At 47.5% G+C, this 24,443-nt stretch overlaps 1 protein-coding gene across 10 annotated transcripts in view; it reads right to left on the reverse strand.

The window, feature by feature from the left end:
- Positions 1-16,981, reverse strand: part of ADAR (adenosine deaminase RNA specific) — a 41,743-nt gene extending 24,762 nt beyond the window's left edge. Inside the window, exon 1 of one of the 10 annotated variants that reach the window (XM_083715529.1) lies at positions 16,813-16,981. Coding sequence is in view for 3 of the 10 variants with exons in the window: in XM_083715528.1 (XP_083571654.1) it covers positions 16,446-16,515 (70 nt within the window). In the remaining 7 variants the exon portion in view is untranslated. Of the gene's footprint in view, positions 1-1,483; positions 1,890-9,073; positions 9,177-16,445; positions 16,610-16,812 lie in introns of those variants that run through there. The other 9 variants (XM_083715531.1, XM_083715534.1, XM_083715535.1 and 6 more) reach the window with 9 other exon arrangements.
- Positions 16,982-24,443: the final 7,462 nt, after the last annotated feature.

Genomic DNA, 24,443 nt, shown 5'->3' on the forward strand with positions numbered 1-24,443 from the left:
CAACCAAGGGAGAGTTGTGCAACTTTACTTCCCAGCACATAGTAAAAGAGATCCAGGGGGAAAGAACGGAAGCACTTCTTCCCATCAGTTCAGAGTTAAACTATGGAATCCACTTCCCCAGGTGGCAGTGATAGACAAATTCAGGGAGAATGAGGCCATCGGTGGCTGCTAAGCCTGTCAGAGGCAGCATGTTCTGACTTAACAGTTGCTGGAAACTGCAGGTGCAGAGTTTTGCTAATGCACTGCTTGTGGGTTTCTCATCGACATCTGTTCGGACACGGTGTGAACAAGATGCTGGACCAGGCAGGCCACTCTGAGCTCTCCTCATGTTCTTAAAAGGAAAACCACCCCATAGTCCACCTTTCCCTGTACAGCCATATTGCCTGCGTTTGTGATGATATGGTTGGGGCCAGATTAAGAGTAGCTTCATAGCAGAATGGCAATTCCTAGGAGACCTTTAGAAAATAGTCCAGAGGAACAACCCTGGGGCAGAGTTAAGATTCCAGATACCAGGATGAAATACTTGCAAACCAAAATGACTGGGATTTTCTCCAGTCTATACATGTGTGAGATTTTTGTCATTAAACCCAGCTGCAAATTGGGTTTGTCAGCAGAGTCTGTTTACATGGTTTCAGAGTCTATTTGGCTCAGTACAGCTGTAAAACTGACCACCACCTGGCCTTCAAAACTCTTCTCTCCAAAAGGCAGATTTGGAAAAATCTATGACTGATGTTGGAGAGCCAAACTTTTTAACCCACAGAACCAACATAACAGTTACATCTTCCCTTCAGTCGCTGAAAAAGAAATCCTTAAGAGGGGTAGCCATGTTAAGGCAATCCCAGCCAGGTCTATCCGAAAGCAAACTGAGTTCAACAGAACTTGCTCCCAAACAAGTGCTAGCAGGACCGCAGCCTGGCAACGCAATCCTTTTGCATTCCTAGATGTACAGGATCACATTCAGCACGCCCCACCAAGTTCACAGGGGCTTCGTCACCAGGAAAGCAGGTACGGTATTGTGACTTCAGTTTGTCACAGTACCCACATACAAAGAGGCCTGTGGTGTTCTCAGACTCACAAGTTTACTATGGTATGGAGCCACGGGGTGGGCTATCTTTCAAGACACCACAAGACTCTTTCTGCAGCAACCAAATTAAGCGTCTTCTGCTCTCTGGGAGGACAGGAAGTTGCTTTATGAGAAGTCAGAACATTGGTTCAGCTAGCTCAGTAATGCCTACACTGACTGGCAGTGGCTCTCTGGGGTTTTCGGCAGTTTTGAAGCCCATAGACAGGGAGCTATATTCCTTTCCAGAATACCCTCTGTTCAAACCCTAACTACCTCAATCTCAGGACTTACAAGGGAACAAGGAAGGCGGCGGGGGGGGGGGGTGTTGGTTGGTTGAGGGGCTGCAGAGGGAATTCCAGACATTTCAAGGGGAGGCAACTGGTAAAACAGGTATAGATAAGGGAAACCGGATAGTCTTACCTCTTTTTGTTCCACGCTGGTAAGAACCAGGCATTGCATAGATAGCAAGAAACAAAAAAAGAGGAGGAAAGCTCTGCGAAGAGAAGGCCTTCCCCAGAACAAGGAGGGGGCAAGGCAAGAGGAAAAAGAAGAGGTGTGTGGCCCCCACACTATGAGAGACACAGACACCCGTGGGTGGTGGGGAAGAAGGAAAGGCTCGCCACAAAGCCAGGACTCTGCAAGAATTACACAAACACCCCACTATCCTCCTCCCTTCTCTCTCCACAGTACAGCAGGCAGGCTGGAATCACTCACTTAATGTAACTGCCAGATAAGTTTCGCTTTCAATTCTCCGGAGGTCCAGCCTCCCTGTATGCTGTTCCGCCCAAGGAGTGTCTAGTTACAGCCAGAGGGATGGACCGGAGGAAAAGGCATTAGCTTTAGGGGGGGGGGGCTTTAGGTGGGGAGAGAAACCGACGATGAGTGATTCCTCCCCCTCTCTTGCAAGCTCATTGCAGCATTGCCTAGAAGTAAAAAAGCCTAGAAAGGGAAAGCCCCACTGCCACTTACAGGAAAATACTTTTGGTTCCTTTTCATCACAGGCTGGTGGGAGGGACTATTATCTGCGAGGCAGAAGGGAAAAGCACTTAGCAGAATCTCATGCTTCTCTAACTGGGAGATTCATTCACTTCTAACTCTTCTTTCCTTTATCCCTTACCCAGAGCTGCCAGACCTCAACTCAGCCTTCTCTGCTCCAACACTGCAACCAAAGAGGCACCAGCTTCCTGCAGTTTGGGGTATCTTTCCGCATCTCCTTAACAATACCTTTGGTCATTCCTAAACCAGCCTCAGTACTAAGTTCACACACCTCTATCTGAATGTTTGTTTCGCTTGCCGAAGGTTCCTGAGACACACATGCATCTATCCGCAACAGCAACTGCCCATTTGCCTTCGTGGAGTTGGCTCTTTTCAGTCATTGCTCACTGCTCAGTACCTTCCAGTACAGAGAGTATTGAAGAACCTGCCTAGTGCAACTCTGTATGAGTAACTGCTCTGGCTTCACCTCCTATGGCTGCGTGTCATCTTGACAAATTACAATACACACAGCGCTACGATTCTCAGAGTGGTTTAACAACCAATTCCTTTTCCCAGGAGGAGTTCCTAACTCTCAGCACCCCTAACAAACAACAGTTTCCCAGGATTCTTTAGGGAGAAGCCACAACTGTTTAAATAGTGCTTTCAATGCATGGTGCAGATGAGACCTGGATATGACAGAAGAGAAAACTGAATGGAAGTGACATGCGCCCCCCAAAAAAACTATCTCCTCTTAACATAGCCATAGGCCGATCCATCATGCCTACAACTGGACTACAACTCCCATCAGCCAGCATGCTGGGTTAACACACATAATTGATACCTACAGATCTCAGACAGCCAACAGAGCAGAGGCGCCAGGAGCCATCCTAGAACCCCAAGTGAGAAGCATTAAGCGATGCAGGCGCGTAGCTCAAAACCGGGTCAAGGGCAGGTTGCAAATGGCACTGCATAAACTTTCCTCCTCGGATTGGTTAACAGGCTCAGATAACCCGCTTGCCTCTCCAGGTGCAAAACGAGACATGCACATGGTGACTGTGGAAGAGCTTGCCAGGTCAGTTCAATGGGTGGGGTGGGGGGCAGAACTGCACAGCTGTTGCATGGGCTGAGGAACAGTGGGAAGCACCTGGTCCATCTTTGGCAAAGAAGCCATCCGAAAGAATTAAAAAAACAAAAACAAAACAGCACTAAATTGAGCACCACGCATTTGCGACATGAACGTGAAAGGATTTTAAAACCTCACAGCGAATAGCTCTATGGCCAATAAAGCACCCAATAACAACCAACACCGATGTGATATTATATACAGTGTCTGCCTTTCACCGTGAAGTCACAAAGATCGTTGGGTATTCATGCATACTCTATAGGACTCATTCTTGTAAGTTATGAATACATGGATCAAGAACCTTTGGGCCCTCTCCTCAATTCACCAAGGTTAAGATTCAAAGCCCACCAGTGCTCTGCCCCATTAAAACACACGTTATCCCCCACACACACACACAAAAAATATAGCGGCCTCAAGATACACCAGAAAGATCAGAGGCAGGTCTTTCCAGGAGGAAGGAAAGAGCTTAAATCTGGACCAGGTTAACTGAAAAGTGTCATTTCCCACCACAGCCTGGTAAGGCATTAAGACGATTTATTTTGCCATAGCCTGATGATTATCTGCTTGTGGTAACACTGAGGTGGGCTTTCTCAGTAGTGGCACCAGTGTTGCTTAATGCTCTACCTGCTGAAATAAAGGAGGCCCCATCAAGCACTGGCCTTCTACCAGCTCTTGAACATACACCTCTTCAGACAAACATGTCCCCGCTTAAGACTCATGTTTTAATTGTGATGCTGCTTTGATGGGCTTGTTTACTGTATAGTTTAATCTTGTATGTTTTAATGCAGCTGTTTTACAATGCATTCTAATTAATTGGGGGCAACTGTGTCATTACTGGTTTTGTTGTCGTCGTTTCGCCGATGTCTTTATCTTTTTGTGAACCACCTTGGTATTTTCTGCTTCAAATGAAAGGTGATGTATAAATTCTAACAACAACATCATCATCATCATTCTGGTTTCAGCCAGCAGCCTTCTCTCAGGCAGCTGTGACACATCAAAAGGAGATCTAAACTTTTGCATGTGTTTGCATCATGTTCTTGAAACCAGCTAAGCATAAGTTGTGGGGGGATCTAAGTTACAAAAGGGGAGGAATTCACACTCCCAGTTTGCCCCTACCCTCTTCTAACACCCAGGGGGCCTAAACAGCACCACAGAAACTTACCAGCCACAGTTCAACTCACCTGTCTAACCTGGCACTCTGAGAGCAGCCCCTCTGGCTCTGTTCAAACTGCCTGATCACTTGAGCCGGGAAGGTGAAATTTCACCCCAGTGGCAGCTCTCACGCTGCGCTTTGCAACAAGGTTCAAGGGCGGTAACTTTATCCCAGAGGGAAAGTACGTGCCCAATATTCATGGCGTTGCCAAACATATTTCAATTATTTGGAGCCAACAACATCTCTTGTGGCAGCCAAGTCTGCAGTTCACACATATCCCATTTCCTGCCCGACTGAGAATACGCTTTGAAAAAGAAGGGGAAAAGCTCCCTTCTTTGGATTCTTAAATGAGGAAGGTCTCGGGCAGCGTGGACACTGACTAAAGTGAAATGCACATCTCAACAACTTTCAAAGCCAAACTTAACAGTCTGCAAAACGTCGTAGCTGTTGACGGTAGCAGAGTCCAGAGGCTTTGGGCAAAATAAAACCAGCCATGCAAATAAGCCTACACACAAGTACCCGGGAAGAACTCTCTCAAGGGCTCACAACTCTGTGGCCAAGAACTTGTGTTGCATCCTGAGGGTTCCAGGTTCCGTTCCCAACATCTGCAGTTAATAAAAAGGAATCACAGAACTGTAGAGTTGGGACTCAAAGGGTCATCCAGTCTGGCAGTCTTTGCTGAGAGCTGCTGCCTTCAAAGTGAGAGGCCAATGGTCTGACTCGGGATAGAGGCAACTATACTGTTCAGCTCTCTTTTTGATGTGCATAATGAATGGGGCGCCTGCCGCAGGGCACTATCTCATCTCCCACGCTATTTAATTTCTATATGAAGCCGCTGGGAGCAGTCATTAGGAGTTTTGGGGCAAGGTGCTATCAGTATGCTGCTGACACTCGGCTCTATTTATCCACAACATCTGAATCAGGAGAGGCCATGCAAGCCCTAGAACCAGCACCCTGGACGCAGTGGTGAGATGGGATGAGGAGAAACAAGCTGAGCTTGAATCTTGGCAAGGCGGAAGCACTGTGGGCGAAGGGTTCCCAGGTCCAAGCAATTGGTCCATTCTTTTCCTGAAGGAGCAGGTTCACAGTCTGGGGCTGCTTCTGGATCCAGCTTTGTCCCTGGAGGTCCAGGTAACATGAATGGCTAGAAGTGCATTTTACCAACTGCAACTGGTTACGACAGCTGCAACCTGGACTGGGGAAGCTGGGCCACAGTGGTTCAGGCATTGGTTACTTCAAACCTGGATGGCTGCAATGAGCTCTATGCGGGGCAATGCACTTGATCCAAAAGGTGCAGTTAGTTGCTTTATGGTCGCTGATAGGAGTGAGACTCTCCTGGGCGGTTTATGTAGCAGGACAGATACAGATTCCATGATATTCCCACCATCCAGGAAATTAGCCTGGTCCTCTACTTAACATGGATAAAAGCTACTGACAACAATTATCCTACAAATTCAGATTGCAGGGGTGGGAAGATTGAGCTCACTGCTTCCCCACTTGGTACAGCTATTCTCAACCACAGAAACAAACACTTGTGTTACATGCGGCGAAGCAACATCTTATTTATCTGTAACATACATGCACAGAAACCAAAACAAGCATACATCAGATATTTAGTTGAAACTTGCTAGAATATAAATGACCCAGAAAAAGGGAAGGATCAGCACTTATGGCAGCTTCTGAAAAACGTGAGTGGGCCGGGCTTGTTAATCTTCAGGCTGCCGTGCTTACGGAATTCACTGACTGTGGTTCGTGTCTCTTGAAAGAAATCACGATCAGTAAGCCAAGGAACTTTGCTTAAGAGAGAAATGAACCACAAGGGCTAGATAGTGCCTTACCGCACTGAGAAAAAAGATGGTCATGAGAAATCATGATATTCAAATGGAACCTCCATGTTCAGAGGCAGTCTACTTCTAAAAGGGTATTGCTGGGAGACTGACAGTGAGAGAAAGCTGTGGCTCTCCTGTCCTGCTTGTGGGCTTCCCTAGAAGCATCCGGAGGGCACTATGAGGGACTGAGGATGCTAGATTAGATTGCTCCACAATGGCTCTTCTTAAATTATGATTGGCAAGTAGAGGGCCAAGTTCCACCTCCCCAAGCAGCATCTTGTTGCAGTGCAGTACCATGGTGTAGTAGTTGCTGCAGCAACAACAGGTCTTGCTACCAGCCTACTTAGGAGGACCGGGGGAAACCATCCTCCATCTTTCCCATGAAAGGAACGGTCTCTAGCTCAGCGGAAGAGCACCTGCTCTGCATGCAGAAGGTCCCAGGTTCAATCCCCACCCTCTACAGGCGGCACTGGGCGTGTGCCCTGCCTAAGACCCTGGAAAGCCACAGTTGCCTAACTGTGTAGACCAGCGTTTCTCAAACTTGGGTCTCCAGCTGTTTTCAGATTATAATTCCCACCATCCCTGACCACTGGTCCTACTAGCTAGGGATGATGGGAGTTGTAGTCCAAAAACAGCTGGAGACCCAAGTTCGGGAAACACTGGTGTAGACAATACTGAGCTAGATGGATTACTGGTCTGACTTGGTGTAAGACAGATTCCTTTGTTCTTAGGCTCTCTGTGAAGTGGCTTTCCTGTAAAACTGATGGTTGGCCAGTTTCCTATACCAACACTTTTTATTCTCCAGTATATTGTCTTTACTGTCTAAATGTGTTTTTTTCTGTGACTTTCTGTAACTGCTTAATGCTATTTTTTTGTTTGCTTGTTCTGTGTTAATATTTATTTAGCTTCTCTTGTACCAGCAACAGACAGTGACGGCTATTGAGTTCCAAATAAATTAAATATCATGCTTTGGCCACATCAAGAGGCAGAAGCGTCTACCTACAGCTTCAAGCTGCTCTTACAAACAACCACCCCCTGAAAGCCAAGAAATAAGCACGCACACATGTGCTTTTTAGCAGACAAACTCTGCTGCATATGTTGTAGGGCAACAGAAAAGACAGCATAGCCTGAAAAATGCCTAGAAGTGTGGTCATTGTTGCAACAATGATTTATACCCCACCTTTCTGGAAGCAATTCCTTCCACGGTGGCTTACAAACAATATTAATGTCGCAAGACAATGATCAATGTGTAAAAGAGTTGTCAGGATCCTTGCCACAGAAAATTGGTGGTCAATACTTGTGTGGGGGCGAAGGGAGCTGGGACAGGAGCCAGATTTGCTGCCTTCTTTGGGCATGTACACATTAGCGGCTTAAAACACAGTGGGAGCAGTTCCCCTGTGCTTCAAGTTGCTTTTTTAAAGCTGCTGTACACACCAGTACCAGGTTTGTTTCCCCGTGCCTGCAACTCAAGGATTCCAAACTGCTACTCAACGAAGTTGCCAACTGCACATATGCTGTCATCCGCACAGGCACAATAAATGTCTGAAAAGTATACACCTCAGCATAGCAATAGTTTATGTATTCAAATCGGATGGGAAATGCATCAAGCAACAGTGTTTCACAAGAAAGCACAGGATACCTATAGACACCAGTGGTGGGAGAGCGCATGAGTATGAGTAAATGGTAATGGGTACGAAACCTTTGTCTGCCTCAGTGTTCTCACAGGACAGCCACTGTTAGACACAGGATTGCGGGGAGACTTAAAAGGGGGGGGGGTTAACACTGCATGCGTTGGACTATAGCAAATGCACCATGCAGTGGATTAAAGCACGCACAGGAGACACACTTTTTAACGTGTGCTTGGCCACTTTGGATTAATCTTTAGTAGGCAGATATAAACAAGTCAATGTAAACAATCGAAGATGCATACCACACAACTATCAATGAGATACGAAAGATCCAAGTCCACTATAGTGAAGCTCATAACAAAAATAAACGGAACTACTCAGAATTTATACAGAGCACTTTAAAATAATGCTCACAAACAACCCTTTAAGGTGGGCCAGGATCGTTATCATCCTATTGTGTATCTGAAGAAGTGTGCATGCACACGAAAGCTCATACCAAGAACTAACTTAGTTGGTCTTTAAGGTGCTACTGGAAGGAATTTTTTTTGTTTTGACTATGGCAGACCAACACGGCTACCTATCTGTAACTGATCCTATTGTGTGTGCATGCACTTAACCTTCACAGCCCCACTTTGGTACAACATACATCTGAACGGAGTACTTCCTGGTTCACAACAAAGTCTTTTCACCATTGAGCTACACTAGTTCTCTAACATAGCCTACATTCCTTTTCCAAACTACAGCTGATTTTGTTAGCAACTATTGCAAACCGTGCTGTTTAATGGGCAGCTGCCCTGACCAGACTTTTCCAGCAAGGGCTGGTTGCGTGTTTCTTCTGCGAAGCCTTCAACAAGGCAGAAAAACAACAACCCTCCCGATTTCCGGGGGTTGCTCCCTCTCCTAACAACTGACGCTCAAAGGTATACTGCTTCTCAACCCGGAGGTTCCATTTCACAGATCACGCTGCAATCCTATGCCCCTCTCCGACGCGGGACTTAATCCCACTGAGCTCCGCGGAATTCACTTCCGAGTAGGCATGCAACTGGATCGGGCTCGTCAAGAGTCAGGCAGGTTGCATGCATGGCGTTTACTGGTGCAGTTCTGCAGAGGGGCACTGGTGCAGCCCCAGAGGAGAGGGGGAAAGGGAGCTGGAGAGAGGCTTGTGCGGCCCTTGTGTTGCATGCATGGGAAACGGGGCGCTTCTTCCAAGTCGGTGGAAAGCAGGACTTTGCACACACGCATGCACCCTCCCTCCGTGCCCCAATCCCCTTCCGAGCGAAACTTGCCTTGGCCTGGCCTTACCTTACCTCCCCCCAAAAAACTACCCTGCGGGCACCGTCGATTGAAGCTGCCTCTATTGTGCAGGAGGGTCGCCGGCAAGGGCTGATGACGAAAAAACAGCAGCGCGGCGCCACCAAGCACGTGATACGGGGGGAAGTATGGGGAGGGGGAGGAAGTGATGCCGGAGCCGCCTTCTTTGGAGAGGGCAAAGAACTCTCCGCCTCCAGCCTTTTCCCTCTTCCCAGGTACCGCCTTTTTGAAAAGGAGAGGGAAGGGAAGTTCAAAGAGCAGCATCAGGCATGGTTTAAGTTCATAGCTGTCAACGTTACCCTTTTTTTAAAGGGAAATTCCCTTATTCCGAATAGGATTCCTCGCAAGAAAAGGGGGAAGTTGACAGCTATGTTTAAGTTGCTAACACCAGCCTCCACAGCTACATGCCTATAAAGAAACCTCCCCTGTTAAACACACGTGGTGGTGATGAACGACACGGGTATAGATGGCTTTAGAAACGGATGGGGCAAACTGAAATGGGAGTTTGGAGGGGGGGCGTCTATCAAGGGCTATTTTTTTTATTTCTAAAAATAATGTGCGCCGTCTAGGGTTTGGAATCAGAAAACTGGAGCACTTGAGGGTTTACGTTCCTCGTTTAAACTGTGTGTACCCTACCATTGCATCAACTGAGTCTTAATTTAGCCAAATCCCTTGATGTCAGGGAATCTACTCTGGGCATAATACTTCGTTGGATACAATCCAATGCATTTAGGGTCAGGTTTCAAAATTAAATCAGGAACTGTTTTAACTCTTCCCCCCCCAAGTTACAATCTGCGAAGGTGCACTCCACACTTGGGGCAAGCCTACCGGGGGGGGGATCCCCCTGCCTCATATCGACACCAGAGAGCAACTCGTCCTCCTGGGAGCTCGGACTGGGACCTAGAGGAGCTAAGCCCCTTGTAATGATTGGGACAAATCCTGCCAACACCTGCAGTCTGGCCAAGGAACCCAGAGAACAGGACTTGTTGGAATGTAAGGGAGCAGCTTTTATGAATTTGTTTAAGAACGTCAGAGGGGACCAGCTGGATCAAGTCAAAGCCAAATCTTGGTCAGTAATCCCTTCCTTGCAGCAGCCAACCTGGTGGTCCAGGCATAGGAAGCTACCCTACACTGAATCAGACCATTTGTCTGTCTTGCTCAGTACTGTCTACACTCGTGGTTCAAATGATAAAAAAAATAATTTCCCACTAACTACTCTGAAGCTGCTGAGGGGCTTGGCGAATTGCTTCATGCGTGTTGTAGCAATGTAATGTGCTATGCTAGGTGCTGTATGATTTTTAATGGCATTTTCTCCTTATATAATTGTATATTCTGCAGTGCAAGAAATAACGAAAGCACAGAAACACAATTTAAAATCTACTGTGAATATTTAATGAGATGGATGTGCCGTCCTCCCATTTTCAACCACAAGTCCACATGCATGCTACAGACCACCTGAATGAAGTATGCGGACCACTGGTAGTCCATAGACCACAGTCTGCAAACTCCTGGTCGACAATGACTCAAAGCAGCTCTCCAGCATTTCAGACAGGGTTCTCTCCAAGCCCTACCTGGAGAAACCGGGGCTTGAACCTGGAGCATTCACAATGGAAAACAGATTTTTCAACACTGAGCTGCAGCCCTTCCTTCTCTGGAAAGCACAATATGCAGTGCCTTAATGGGCAATACAGTGGTACCTCGGGTTAAGTACTTAATTCGTCCCGGAGGTCCGTTCTTAACATGAAACTGTTCTTAACCTGAAGCACCACTTTAGCTAATGGGGCCTCCTGCTGCCACCGCGCCACCAGAGCACGATTTCTGTTCTCATCCTGAAGCAAAGTTCTTAACCTGAAGCAATATTTTTGGGCTAGCGGAGTGTGTAACCTGAAGCCTATGTAACCTGAAGCGTATGTAACCCGAGGTATACCACTGTACCCTAATGCAAGGATGTCTTCCATTTCTTTTTCTTTCTTTTTTACACACACAAACACACAGAGGCACACAGCATCCTACATCAGTGCAGCAGAGGGTCCCTACAGCAATCAGAGGGCTGAACTAAGTTTGGAGATCTATCAGGAAAGTCACAAACAGGGAATGAAGGCCATTCCTCTCTGCTGCTGCTGATCCCCAGCAGTGGGTCATCAGAGACTGCCTCTGAATGTGGAGGTTCCATTTGATTCACTTAACATAGTACAGACAGCCTTCACATGTGTTTCATCCGCTTTTCCTTTCCACCGCCACCGTAGCCCCCCCCCCCATCAAATTCCACACATTAATTAGGTGCCGTATTTAAAACTACCCATTCGCACTCCGGTTTCCGTCTGGCACTCTGTAAAGATAATTGGTGCTACATGTGAAGCAGGCTCAATAAAAAGAAAGCTTCCCTCAGAGGAATTGAGAGATCAATAGAATCATCACTGTATCCCATTACACACACTCTGCAGGTTGGTACAATTGAGGCTTGTAAGCACACACCTGCTGGTCTGCCCATTATGAGGCAGAAGCCAATAATATAAAACATTCTAAAATATAGCAGCCTTCGCCAACTTGGTGCCCTCCAGATTGGCGAAGCACGTTTTTACAAGCAGTCGATGCATCTTTAAACGGCATACACTGGAAGGCTTGGCAGCTGGGCTACCAAAGTCATTTGCATGTTATTCACTTTGGATATCTTTGTCTAACGTTGCTGTTTTAGGAGGAAGCTTGGCTGGTTCCAAGGCAAAGGGGCCTTGATGCATCTAGAACTAACACAGAATCTTAAGGCTCAGAGAGGGACCAATGAGTGACACTCAAGGCGTGCTCCACAGCAGAACAAAACAAGCCACAGAGCTCTTTCCCATTTAGCCCACCGGGAGCACGAACAACTGAAGCACATGGCCAACACCAAGGGGGATTAGAGATTGCAGTCAGTATCTGTTTGGGAAACTCACACAAGCCACTCAAAGTTCCTCAGAGGAAAGGCAAGATGGAGAAGGAAGTTCTAGCTGACACATGGGCAAGCCACCGTGGACAAAGGGTGTCCCCACCCACACTGTGGTCCATTTCCAATCACACTGGGAAGTAACTTTGTAGGATTTCTCCCCTGATTCTCCTCTTCCACCATTTCAGCTTGCTTGTTCACGCACCTCTTGCTCCAGCCAGAGAGGATAAGCAATCAGGAACATTTCAAGCTCTCCATATTCCTACCAGCCTACCTCCGAAGTGAAATGGAAATAGGAACAGAAAGCTACACATTTCAGCAACAGACGGAAAACCCCAAGGCTCTCCATGCAGTGGGATGAACCAATCAGTCATTAATACCACCCTAGACTATTTATAGTCACCAGCAAAGAGGCCAGTCAAGTCCTCATCCAGGAGGAAGCAACACATAATAGGAGTTAACACATCCGGGAGGTGAGGGGAGACCTATTAAGCAAATGATTTTTGGTGAGCAACACACACTGAGATTCAGAGAGGAATGTGGAAAGAAAGGCACCCCCCTTTTTTTGCATTTAATGTTATTGCAGAGGCTGACAATTGGGGAAAGCAGCATGGATTCCAATTTCAATTAAGCTCTGATCTGCAGGCAGGCCTCTCTCATGAAGCACAGATAACTGCCTGCAGAAATGAAGGTGATTAAATAACATTTCAACTGCACACATTTGCAATATATATATATATATATATATGCAGGTTTTGGTGTCCTCGGGTGTCTTCCCGTGTAAAAGTTGGGGTGTCTAGGCGACGTTTCGACGAGGTCTCACTCGTCATCTTCAGGCTGGTGCTTTCGGCTTCTTGTTACTGGAACAGAGCGGGATCTCAATGTTTGAGTTCCTATAAATACTGTAGAGGGGGTGTGGTGTCTAGCCTCCAATGTTCTGGGCAGAGAGGAAGTTCCCAGGCTAGTGTGCCTTTTCTTCTTTTGTTCCTTAATTACTTGAGAGATACCTTGAGTGATTTCTTGAGTGATATCCTGAGTACCACTTAGGTGGGTCATTAGGTGTGGATTAGTTGCTAAAGTCTTTGTGTCTTGACCTCTTGAACTTTGTGAAGAGTTTTCCTGAGAAGATGGCTGTATTGCACTTAGTTGTGCTTTGGCTTGGCTTCGTGTATAGGGGCGAGCTGTGGTTTTGTGGCTTGTGTCAGCCAGATCTGTGTAGGGATTGCAGGGGGGTGCAGCATCCGGAGGTGCCACCATGGATTGGCTACTGGATGGTGTCAGTAATTCATCTGTGGAGAGGGTCTGGGTTTGGGTCTGGTGTGGTTGATTGGTGTTGGCGTTCTGTGTGCCTCTGGATCTGGTGTCAGTTTTTGTGGGGAGGGCTAATTTCCAGATGTCTGGCAAGCGGGATGTGTCGTCACGCTTGTTCATGTTGTGAGGGTGTTTCTCTATCTCGATGGCTTCCATGATTATTCTCTTGTGGTGATGTTCCGTGTTAAAGAGCAATTTGGAATCTGCAAAATTAATTTCGTGTCCTGTTTCTTTCATGTGTTGGAAAAGAGAGGAAGTTTTTTCTTCTTTTTTGACGGCATTCTTGTGTTCTGCGATACGTGCATTTATTCGTCTGTTTGTTTGTCCAATGTACGTGGCTGGGCAGACTTTGCAGGGTATTTCATAGATCCCTTGGTTTTCCAACTGGATTTTATCCTTGGGGTATCTCTCAAGTAATTAAGGAACAAAAGAAGAAAAGGCACACTAGCCTGGGAACTTCCTCTCTGCCCAGAACATTGGAGGCTAGACACCACACCCCCTCTACAGTATTTATAGGAACTCAAACATTGAGATCCCGCTCTGTTCCAGTAACAAGAAGCCGAAAGCACCAGCCTGAAGATGACGAGTGAGACCTCGTCGAAACGTCGCCTAGACACCCCAACTTTTACACGGGAAGACACCCGAGGACACCAAAACCTGCATTCCTGTACCCGTGAAAATCTACGAAAGCAAATATATATATATATATATATATATATATATGAGAACTACAGCAGGTGCGGTTGAACCTACAGCTCCCTGCCTCCGCCTGTTAGACATACTTGCTAGGGCTGATGGAAGCTTTATTTACTTTTAAACTTTTATCAGGCCCTTCCTCCCAAAAAAGCTCAGGGATACTCAGCAACAGCTGGAAGTCCAAATGTTCCCCACTCCTGAACTGAAGCCTGATTAAATCATGCATGCCTGCACCACTCTTTCATTTTGAACAGTTTACTGCGGTTCACTCAGCCTTGCATTTAAGCGCTGGCCTGACAGCCAGAGGCAATAAGGAATTCCATGCAGGCAGATGAGCTGGTTGGCAGAGAAAGACTGGAGGGCTCTGTCCCTCTCCAGAGCCCAGCACAGAAACCAGGTGGACCACCACACACCAAGCCCCCAGCGCAGAAGTGAAACATGCTGCTGTGAGAGCGATGGAGTTCTCTGTCACTCTTTGCCAGCCCCATGCATGTTACTAACTTTGGCGGGCTGGATTTGCTAGTCACAAAAGGGGCAAGTTGGGCATGGACCACTGGACATCTTATTTCACACTACGGTGGCTTTAGAGATTTCACCAGGTACCTCCTGTGGAATTCCATGCAAACATCAGCAACCATAAGGGCTGGAAACTTTTACTTTTTAAAGTCCAAATGCTTGCAAAGTTGAATTCTGCAGCCAGTACCACAGTCTGTACTCTCAAAGAAATATGGGGCACACAGTCTGTATTAGAACTGTTTGAAGGCTCCAATACACCGTATTCTGTCCCCCATCAGCATTAAGATCATCTCTTTCTAGTCAACCACAGTTAAGCATCATGTGGGCACTGATGCTAACCATACTGAACAGCAACAAGGAAACATATTGTTTTCAAGTCATGACTCAATAATTAGCATATCCCTTCCTTTAAAATAAAAGGACACCTTGTACTTAACAGTTCATCTGATTGCATAGGCAACCTGGAATTCCATACAGGAAAGTGAGCAGGTTGGAAATGAAGGGACATGTCACTCCATTCCTCCTCCTCCAGCCTTTGTGGTTCCTATGCATAGAGGAAACAAAATATTTTCCTCTGCAACCATATTGGAAAGGTAGTGGGCTGGCAGAGGGGAGGACTGGGTGAACCATCCTGCTCCAACATCCCACTTGATAGAAGTCTGTCTTTTTCTTTCTTTCTTTCCTTCTTTCTAAAACCACCCTAGCAGCACAACTGTAACACCATCTAATCAGAAGCAAAGCCTCTTTAATTCAATGGGGCCAGTTCCATAGTAGATGGGGTTAGGGCTCAAGCCTAAGAGGCTAGTGGCCTGCAATCCCATGCTTCCTGAGGAGACCATTAAGGTTTCTGGGGTTAGTGAGCAGCCCCAGGTTTTAAACCATCTCCTTTCCGTTTTCTCTAGAGTGAGGTGTGGAGAGAAAGGCATGGAACACCCACTCTCACCTGCAGCTTTCTTCTCATTTTATCTGCAGCGCCGAGCGCTGAGGTATAATGAGCAGGGGGCAGTTAAGGTGGAAAGAAGGACAGCAATACTCATGGGGAAGATCCACACCAGGCATAGGCAAACTCGGCCCTCCAGATGTTAAAACTCCCATGATCCCTAGCTAACAGGACCAGTGGTCAGGGATGATGGGAGTTGTAGTCCCAAAACATCTGGAGGGCCAAGTCTGCCTATGCCTGATCCACACCTTGCATTTGTGAAGAGGCTGCATCCTAATGTTTTAATGTTGTATCTTAATCTTTTAAATTGTATTTTAATCAACTTGTTTTTATTATTGGTTGTTAGTCGCCCTGAGCCTGGTCTTGGCTGGGGAGGGTGGGGTATAAATAAAAATGTATGATTATTATTATTATTTAAAGCACACCCAATGCACATTTAAAGTACATGACTCCCAACAGTCCTGGGAACTATAGTTTCCCCTCACAGATCTACAATTCCCAGTACCCTTCACAAACTACCATTCCTGGGGTTAGAATCATAGAACCATAGAATCATAGAGTTGGAAGAGACCCCAAGGGCCATCGAGTCCAACCCCCTGCCAAGCAGGAAACACCATCAGAGCACTCCTGACATATGGTTGTCAAGCCTCTGCATTATTTGGTGGGAGTTTTTTTGTCATGGCTCTGCCCTTGAATAGTGCAACCCTGCGTGTGTACCCTCAGAAGTGAGGCCCACTGAACTCAGGAAATGCAGGATTGCATGCTAACTAACTGTGCAATTCCCCACAGGAGCAAACCTCACTGAGTTTAACGGGGCTGCGCTCCCAGGCTAAGCGTGCACAGGATCCGCTGGCTGGATTTCTCTGCAGGGCCCCGATCCCCTCTCCCCCCCAAAAAATAAAGAAGCGCGAGGCAGACAAGAGATGACAACGCGAGACAACCCTTCCCGCCCCTTTCTCTGCCTCTCATCTCCCACCCACCTCTCCCATCCTCTCCTCTTGTGCAACGCAAACCTCCGCCTTCCCCGCCCCTTTGGCTTACTGAGCGCATCGTCGCTTAAGACGCAGAGAACACCGGCCCGCAGTTGGCGCGCATGCGCGAAGCAGAAGGCCGCCGAGTCTTATCGAGGGAAAAGCGGCGCACTGCTCGCCCTGGTAAACGGGGAGGGCGGGGAAAGCGTCGCTCGGCCGCGCATGCGCGCCGGGCGCCAGCTTCCTCTCACAGCAGGGCAGTGCGCACGCGCGGAGCGAAGCGCCGCTTTCCCGCCCAGCGCCCGCCGCTTTCCCCCTCCCGCGCTCTCCTCCCGCTCCTTTTCCCTCAGCCGGAGGCTTCTCGGAGGCTCCTTACCCGCTCGGCCGCTTCCGCCCCGGAGCTCGGCCGCACCTCAGCGGCGACTGTTGGGCCCGCCACGAACTGCCCCCCTCAGCGGTCCGCTTTCTCCCTTTTTTCTGCTCAGCGCCGCCGTGCTGGGCGCAGAGTGGTGCCGTCACGCGCGGCGCGACCGGCGGCGGCAGCGACGTCACGTGACGTGGGCTTGCCCTGGCGTCACGTGACAGGCCCTTCACCTAAGCAGGGGAAGCTGCTTGTCTTCGCTCGTTGTGCGTATGAGAGAGAGAAACCTCCATAGTCAGAGGCAGTGTACCTTTGTGAAAGGCAGGGGAGCGAGAGAGCAGGAGCCATTTTTAAAAATGTATTTTTAATTTTATTTATAAATCTCCCTCATCCAAGGATTCTCAATAGGGCTCACATGCCATTGTATCTAAACTGTAATCATATTTTAGAACCTTTGAAAGCAATGGACAGGGTTAATTTAGGCGCAGTAATTTCAGCGGGTGTAGGGAGTCTTCTGTTCTCATGAGGTGGCCAAAGGATTGGAGCCTCAGCTTCAGGATCTGTCCTCCCAGTGAGCACTCAGGGCTGATTTCCTTAAGAATGGATATGTTTGATGTCTGACTGCAAGAAGATCAAACCTATACATTCTGAAGGAAATCAGCCCTGAGTGCTCACTGGGAGGACAGATCCTGAAGCTGAGGCTCCAAGACTTTGGCCACCTCATGAGAAGAGAAGACTCCCTGGAAAAGACCCTGATGTTGGGAAAGATGGAGGGCACAAGGAGAAGGGGACGACAGAGGACGAGGTGGTTGGACAGTGTTCTCGAAGCTACCAACTTGAGTCTGAACAAATTGCGGGAGGCAGTGGAAGACAGGAGTGCCTGGCGTGCTCTGGTCCAGGGGGTCACAAAGAGTCGGACATGACTAAACGACTAAACAACAACAACTCTTGAGTATGATTTAGGTGGGTACATCCCAAGCCATTAATGATGGTAATACAGTGGTGCCTCGCAAGACAAAATTAATCCGTTCCACGAGTCTCTTCGTCTTGCGGTTTTTTCGTCTTGCGAAGCACAGCTATTAGCGGCTTAGCAGCTATTAGCGGCTTAGCGGCTTTAAGAAAAAGGAAACAAACTCGTTTCGTCTTGCGAAGCAAGCCCATAGGGAAATTCGTCTTGCGGAACGACTCAAAAAACTGAAAACTCTTTCGTCTTGCGCGTTTTTCATCTTGCGAGGCATTCGTCTTGCGAGGTACCACTGTATATAAAATCATTGTTACTAGGCTGCAGCATTTTTAATTGATTTATTGGTTGGATTCCCCCCCTTTTAAATATATATATATATATATATATATGCAGGTTTTGGTGTCCTCGGGTGTCTTCCCGTGTAAAAGTTGGGGTGTCTAGGCGACGTTTCGACGAGGTCTCACTCGTCATCTTCAGGCCTGAAGATGACGAGTGAGACCTCGTCGAAACGTCGCCTAGACACCCCAACTTTTACACGGGAAGACACCCGAGGACACCAAAACCTGCATTCCTGTACCCGTGAAAATCTACGAAAGCATATATATATATATATATATATATATATATATAAAAGCTTTCACCTTCACACAATTAAAACTGTCTGCTTGTTCATTTGTACATTTAATTTCCCTCCCTCACTGTTCTACTCCCTGATGTTATCCTCACAGCAACCCTGTGAGGTGGGTTAGGCTGGAAGGCAGTGAGTGGCCTAACCCAGTGAGCAACATGGCTGAGTGGTGGATTTGAACATTTGTCTAAGAACATGGAAAAGCCTGTTGGGTCGGGCCAATGGCCCATTTAGTCCAGCATCATGTTCACAAAGTGACTGCTCAGTCTCTCCCAGGTCTCAGTCTTCCCTTCCAACCACTACCAAAATAACTACCAAACTTTTAGGAGACATCTGAAGACAGCCCTGTTTAGGGAAGCTTTTAATGTTTAACAGGTTAATGTATTTTAGTGTTCTGCTGGAAGCCACCCAGAGTGGCTGGGGAAACCCAGCCAGATGGGCGGGGTATAAATGAATTGTTGTTGTTATTATTCCACACTGTTATATCACAGTGCTCAAAGCAATATCATAAAAACTTGCCTTCTTTGGGGCACTGACCTTTACCTCTATAAATTTAGAGCACTTGTACCTTTGTTCTTCACTCTAAAAAGCTCACGGAGCTGCTTATGTAAAATCAATTAAAACAAGACAGGTTCTGCCCTCAGGCTTAACAATCTTTTAAGAAGAATAAAACGGAACCACTGGCAAGATTTCAAAATGTCCTGAACTTAGAAGCCTTTAAAAGCCTGAGATGGGCAGGGTGGGGAAGGGAACCTACCTAATTAATTGGGGCAGATTTTTTTTAAAAAATTGTTGTTAGTTTGGGGACTTATTCTGTATGCTTGAGTCCCTTCTAATCCCTGGGTTCCTGGATCCAGTCAGGGTTAAAATCTAATGGGGGATTCCATTGCTGAACTAGTCAAGAAAGTTTGTGAATTTATGGCCCTGCCCCTAAGGACCGCTTTGTGCTAGAGGGCAAATGGGGGGGGGACCTCCCCTCCCTTCCCTGGCTGGTACTGAAAAAGTAAAAAGACAAGAGTGTGTGTGCTGATAATGCCATGGTTGCAGGTGCAAGCCCCATATTGAATATTCCTGCATATTCCCTGATGGACTATGCAGAACTTGGTAAACTGACTGGGAAGATCAGATATCTACAAGATCAAAAGTTCATCGAGGACTGGGGAAAATTAGTTGAATACTGGGAATGTATAAGTGATAATGCAATAACGCTAGTGGCATTCAGAGAAGCTCTGTAACAGAATAAGAAATATTGTAAAAAGGCAAAATAGAAGTGGGGGTAGGTATAAAGGCAATAGTAAAATTTGGAAATGTGTAATTAAAGAAGTTTGAATTTGCATGATTGGCAGAGAAGCCGAAGGAAGTCAAAAATGGAAAATTTAACAGAAATTGTAATGTGGATTGAATGTATGGAAAATTAATAAAATATAATTAATTAAAAAAAAAAAATATTCCTGCATATTCCTGCATTGCCGGAGCTTAGACTAGATCAGGGGTAGTCAACCTTTTTGTACCTACCGCCCACCAATGCATCTTTCTTGATGGCAAAATTTCCTTACCGCCCACCAGTGCTTGATGGAAGGAGGATTCAGTTTGTGCCATAGAACCCCCTACTGCCCACCTAGAATCCTGAAACACCCACTAGTGGGCGGTAGGGACCAGGTTGATAACCCCTGGACTAGATGATCCTCAGGCTCCCTTCCAACTTTACAGTTCTTTGAACTATGAACTATAGGAGAAGCAAGACTATTGCCGGGTTGTTGCTTTGAGCTCCTCCATCGTAGGCTCAGGTTATATATGTGTGTAAATAAACCGTATATCATAAAGACACCACAGTATCTGCTGCACCTCATTCCAAGGAAATCGAACCCAGAATCCCTGAAACCTCACACAGCTCAGAGATTGGGGTGGCGTGCAACAATATTGTTTTTTAGTAGAATGTCTTATTAAATTTGCAGCAGGCAATGCTGTCCTCAAAGAAGTGATTTCCTCTCCTGGTATGCCAGGATCTGGTAGTTGGCTCTTGATGAGAAATTAACTCAGCAGTGCAGAAGAAATTTGCACAGAGAAATTCTCAGAAACATGGTTCCAGTTTATTACTTATGCAAATACAAAACACAATATGGTAGGAGATGTTTTTCTCCAGATTTAAGTGAACAACACTTTCAAAATGATGCAGCTGGTAGGGAATAAAATAATTCCTGACAATACAGGACAAGTTCTCCAAGACTGAGCGGCCTTTTGTACTTCTTCAGCGAATGGAGAATATGCAAGGGCAGCAGCTGTCATGGGAGCCTGCCGGTCAGTAAACATACAGTTCAAAAATGGAGTTAACGCTTTATTAGAATACTACAATCTGCACAGACTTGATTGAGCAGAGCGGCTCATTCGCGGGGGTCTTCCTCCATGAAAATAAGTTGCCAAGACTGAAAGTCCCTGCCTCCTCAGAGCTTTTCCCAAACAACCAGAGACTGCGCCTGCATGCAGCCAACCTATCCTCTGCCCTTTTCATGCCTCTTCTGGTTCTGGGAGACAAGGAGCAGGGAAGCTTGTCACAGCAGATAGGGGGAGACAGCCATGACTCTTCACCAGCCAGACTCATCTCTGCCTCTTGGCCTCCCTCATCCCACTCTCCTCCTTCAGCATCTGCCTCCGATTCTGGACTCCTCTCTGCCACCGACTCGCCCTGCTCACTAAGCCCTTTTACCTCTTCATTTTACACCTCCTCTTCCCAGTCTTCTCCCTCTTCCCCCTCTGACCTCTCTGTTAGTTTCTGTTTGTGCCACTGTGCAGTGCTTGGAGTCACAAGACTCTCTTTACATTCCAGAGACATTCCAGGCTATTGGAAGTCTCACAGAAGATGGGAGACGGAATTGATGTTTACTGGTTTCCTGTTCCTTTGTTTTCCAGTTGCTCTCTGCTCTCACAGAGAGAGGATGATTTCTTTTCTGTCTGTGTAGTTAGGAAAATAAAGCATAGCGATGTAGCTCATAAATCTCGTCGCTACTGCTGCTTTGATACTCTGCTGAATGGGGAAACGTGCTTGGATCCTCATCAAAGGCTCAGGTCGTTAATTATCGTTGGACGAGATTCCGAAGGCTCGACTGAAGGATGAGCTTTATCAGCTCAGTCGTAGCGGAGATTCCGGCACTCTCATCATCATACCAGCACCCGTCCCCAGGCCTTCTCCGAGCCTTCTTCCCTTGGGGATTCCCCAGCTGGTTCCTCCCGCCATTCCTCTGCATCCAACCAGTCCATGACACCTCAGGTTACGCCCTCCCCCTTTTCTGGAGTCAATACTGCCTGAAACTGTGGTGAGCTGCTGCTGCCAGTCAGTGTAGACAACACTGATCTAGATGGACCAGTGGTCTGACTCAGGAGTTTCCTGCACACCTCCAAAGCTGCTGGGTTCCCCCCGGAGCTTGTAAGCACATCCTCCTAATTGCTTTCAGTGTTGAGATGAGCTGCTGTTTATTTCAGCTCATTCCCAATTTAAATTCTCCTCATGCCGCTTTCCAGGAATGTGAAGGTGGATCCATCTATTTTAATTTTAAAATGGAAGCTTGAGTGGCGGCAGGGAAGGGAGCGGGGGGGGGGGGAGAGAGACGGACAGAAAGGACTCCGTCTCCAATTAAATTGGATTCGCCATTCTTTCTGTCTGTCTTGTCTTCCCTCCCTCCCCCGAGGTAAATCCCTTTTAATTTGATTAGGACAAAAATTCCTGGCACTAAGCAGATTGAGCTTGTCAGCTGCTCTGCTGCTTTCCCCCCTGTAACTAAGGGAATATAATTCACCATCTGGCAAGGAGATCAAAATGCACTGAGGCAGCGCGCTGCTGGCAAGGAAGAAGAAGATGCCTTGCGACAGCATCTTTTCTGGCGTGGTGAACCATGTAAGAGGATGAGCTTCCTTTACAGCATGGGTGAGGGACCTTTTTCTACAGCCCAAGGGCCACATAACTTCATGGACGATCATCTGGGGGCCACAGTTCAGTAGCAGGCAGGGCCATGGGGGAAAGTGGCCCAAGTGATGGATGTGATGCTGACCTCTCTGTCCACCGTGCAAAATTTAGTTAAAACCAAGGCTGTCTTGAAAGGTTCAGTCAGCCATTTTGATTCAAAATGGCGTCCGGTTGTATCGATACGTTGACAAAACGCCTGCTCTTTGATCTCGGGAACCATCATGCCAAATCGGGATAGCTAAAGAGGTGTCAAGCTGCATAAAAAAACGGATGAAAAACTTTCCAAAATATACAGTCGACTCTGAAGTTACGCACATTTAACTTGCAGTTGTGACTTTGCACAGTTGGTGGATGGACAATTGGAATGACACAAATTACATGCACTCAAGCAGGGGCAAATGCAGGCATCATGACACCCGGGGCGGGGCGTCGTGACGTAGGGCGCATGTAAGGCATCACTATGTATGACACATGCACCGTACGAAGCGACGCCACACATACTCTGTACATAGCGGTTTACCGGCGGTAGGGTGCCGGGATCCTCTGCTCACAGCTGCAGCTGCAAACGGAGGATCCTCTACATGCAGCTGTAGTGGGGACAGAGGGATCCCACTGCCGTTCATACGGTGCTCAAGTGGCACCGGCAGCAAACCACTATGTTTAGCGCATGTGCATTACGTACAGTGCATGCGTGCAACGCCACACATACAGTGTACATCCTCCAGGATCCTCTGCTTGCAGCTGCAGCTGCAAACAGAGGATCTTCAACATGCGGCTGTGTGATGGCTGCTCGTGCCGCCACAGCGAGGAGAGCCCCTGCAGGGTGCCTTTTTGTCACACACCCCCAGACATGGCACCGGGGGCGCACCCCCCCCGCCACCCCGTTGTAACACCACTGCATGCAAGACAGGGAACTTAAAAGCTCTCTCTGTGCTGGGTTTTCCCAGTGCCAAAATAGCTTTTCAGCTCTCTGCCTGGCTTAGCAGGCTTTGGGATGAACTCACAGGCCTTCCAAGTCCCCCAATTTTCCAGGGGCAGCCCCAGATTTACAGAAGCTGCCATGGTTTTGATTTGATCGCAGAATGTCCCTCTTTTCCTTAAAGGGTAAAGGGACCCCTGACCATTAGGTCCAGTCACAGACGACTCTGGGGTTGTGGCACTCATCTCACTCTATAGGCTGAGGAAGCTGGCGTTTGTCCGCAGAGTTTTTCCAGGTCATGTGGCCAGCATGACTAAGCCACTTCTGGCAAACCAGAGCAGCACACGGAAACGCCGTTTACCTTCCCGCCAGAGCAGTACCTATTTATCTACTTGCACTTTGACGTGCTTTCAAACAGTTAGGTTGGCAGGAGCAGGGACCGAGCAACAGGAGCTCACCCCGTTGCGGGGATTCGAACCGCCAACCTTCTGATCGGCAAGCCCTAGGCTCTGTGGTTTAACCCACAGAGCCACCCGCATCCCGTAACCTTTCCTTAGGATGTCCCTATTTTCATCGGAGAAATGTGGAAGGGTATGGAGTTCTGTGACCCCCCCCCCCCGAGCCAAGGAGATAAGTAACTATAGAACCTTTAGAAGATGCCTGAAGGCGTGTATAGGGAGGTTTTTTTTTTACTGTTTAATGTTTTACTATATTTTTCTATATGTTGGAAGCTGCCCAGAGTGGCTGGGGCAACCCAGTCAGATAGGCGGGGTATTATTATTATTATTATTATTATTATTATTATTATTATTATTAAATAGGACATCCCTATTTTCATCGGAGAAATGTTGGAGGGTATGCACTCATGAGGTCTCGAATGGCCCTGCAAGATCTCATGAGACCATCTCAGAAATCAGGTAGGCAAGGCAAAGAGCTTAAAAGCTCTTTGGAAGATAAAGGTGGCCATGCGATGGCCGTAGGAGCCAACTCCTAGGGGCCACGGGGGGGGGGGCTGGTCCCCACAATAAAATATTTGAGGGGGTGGGGGCCCCCAAGTTGATGGGCATCGTCACTCAAGTGACGTGTGTGCACTACATCGTGTGATCGATTTTGTGGGGCGAAGCTTACCTGGGCCCCCACAATATTTTCTTCAAGTTGGCACCCCTGGTGGGGGCGG

Source organism: Podarcis gaigeae (genome assembly GCF_964106915.1).
Source record: "Podarcis gaigeae genome assembly, chromosome: 16".
NCBI classification, from domain to species: Eukaryota; Metazoa; Chordata; class Lepidosauria; order Squamata; family Lacertidae; genus Podarcis; species Podarcis gaigeae.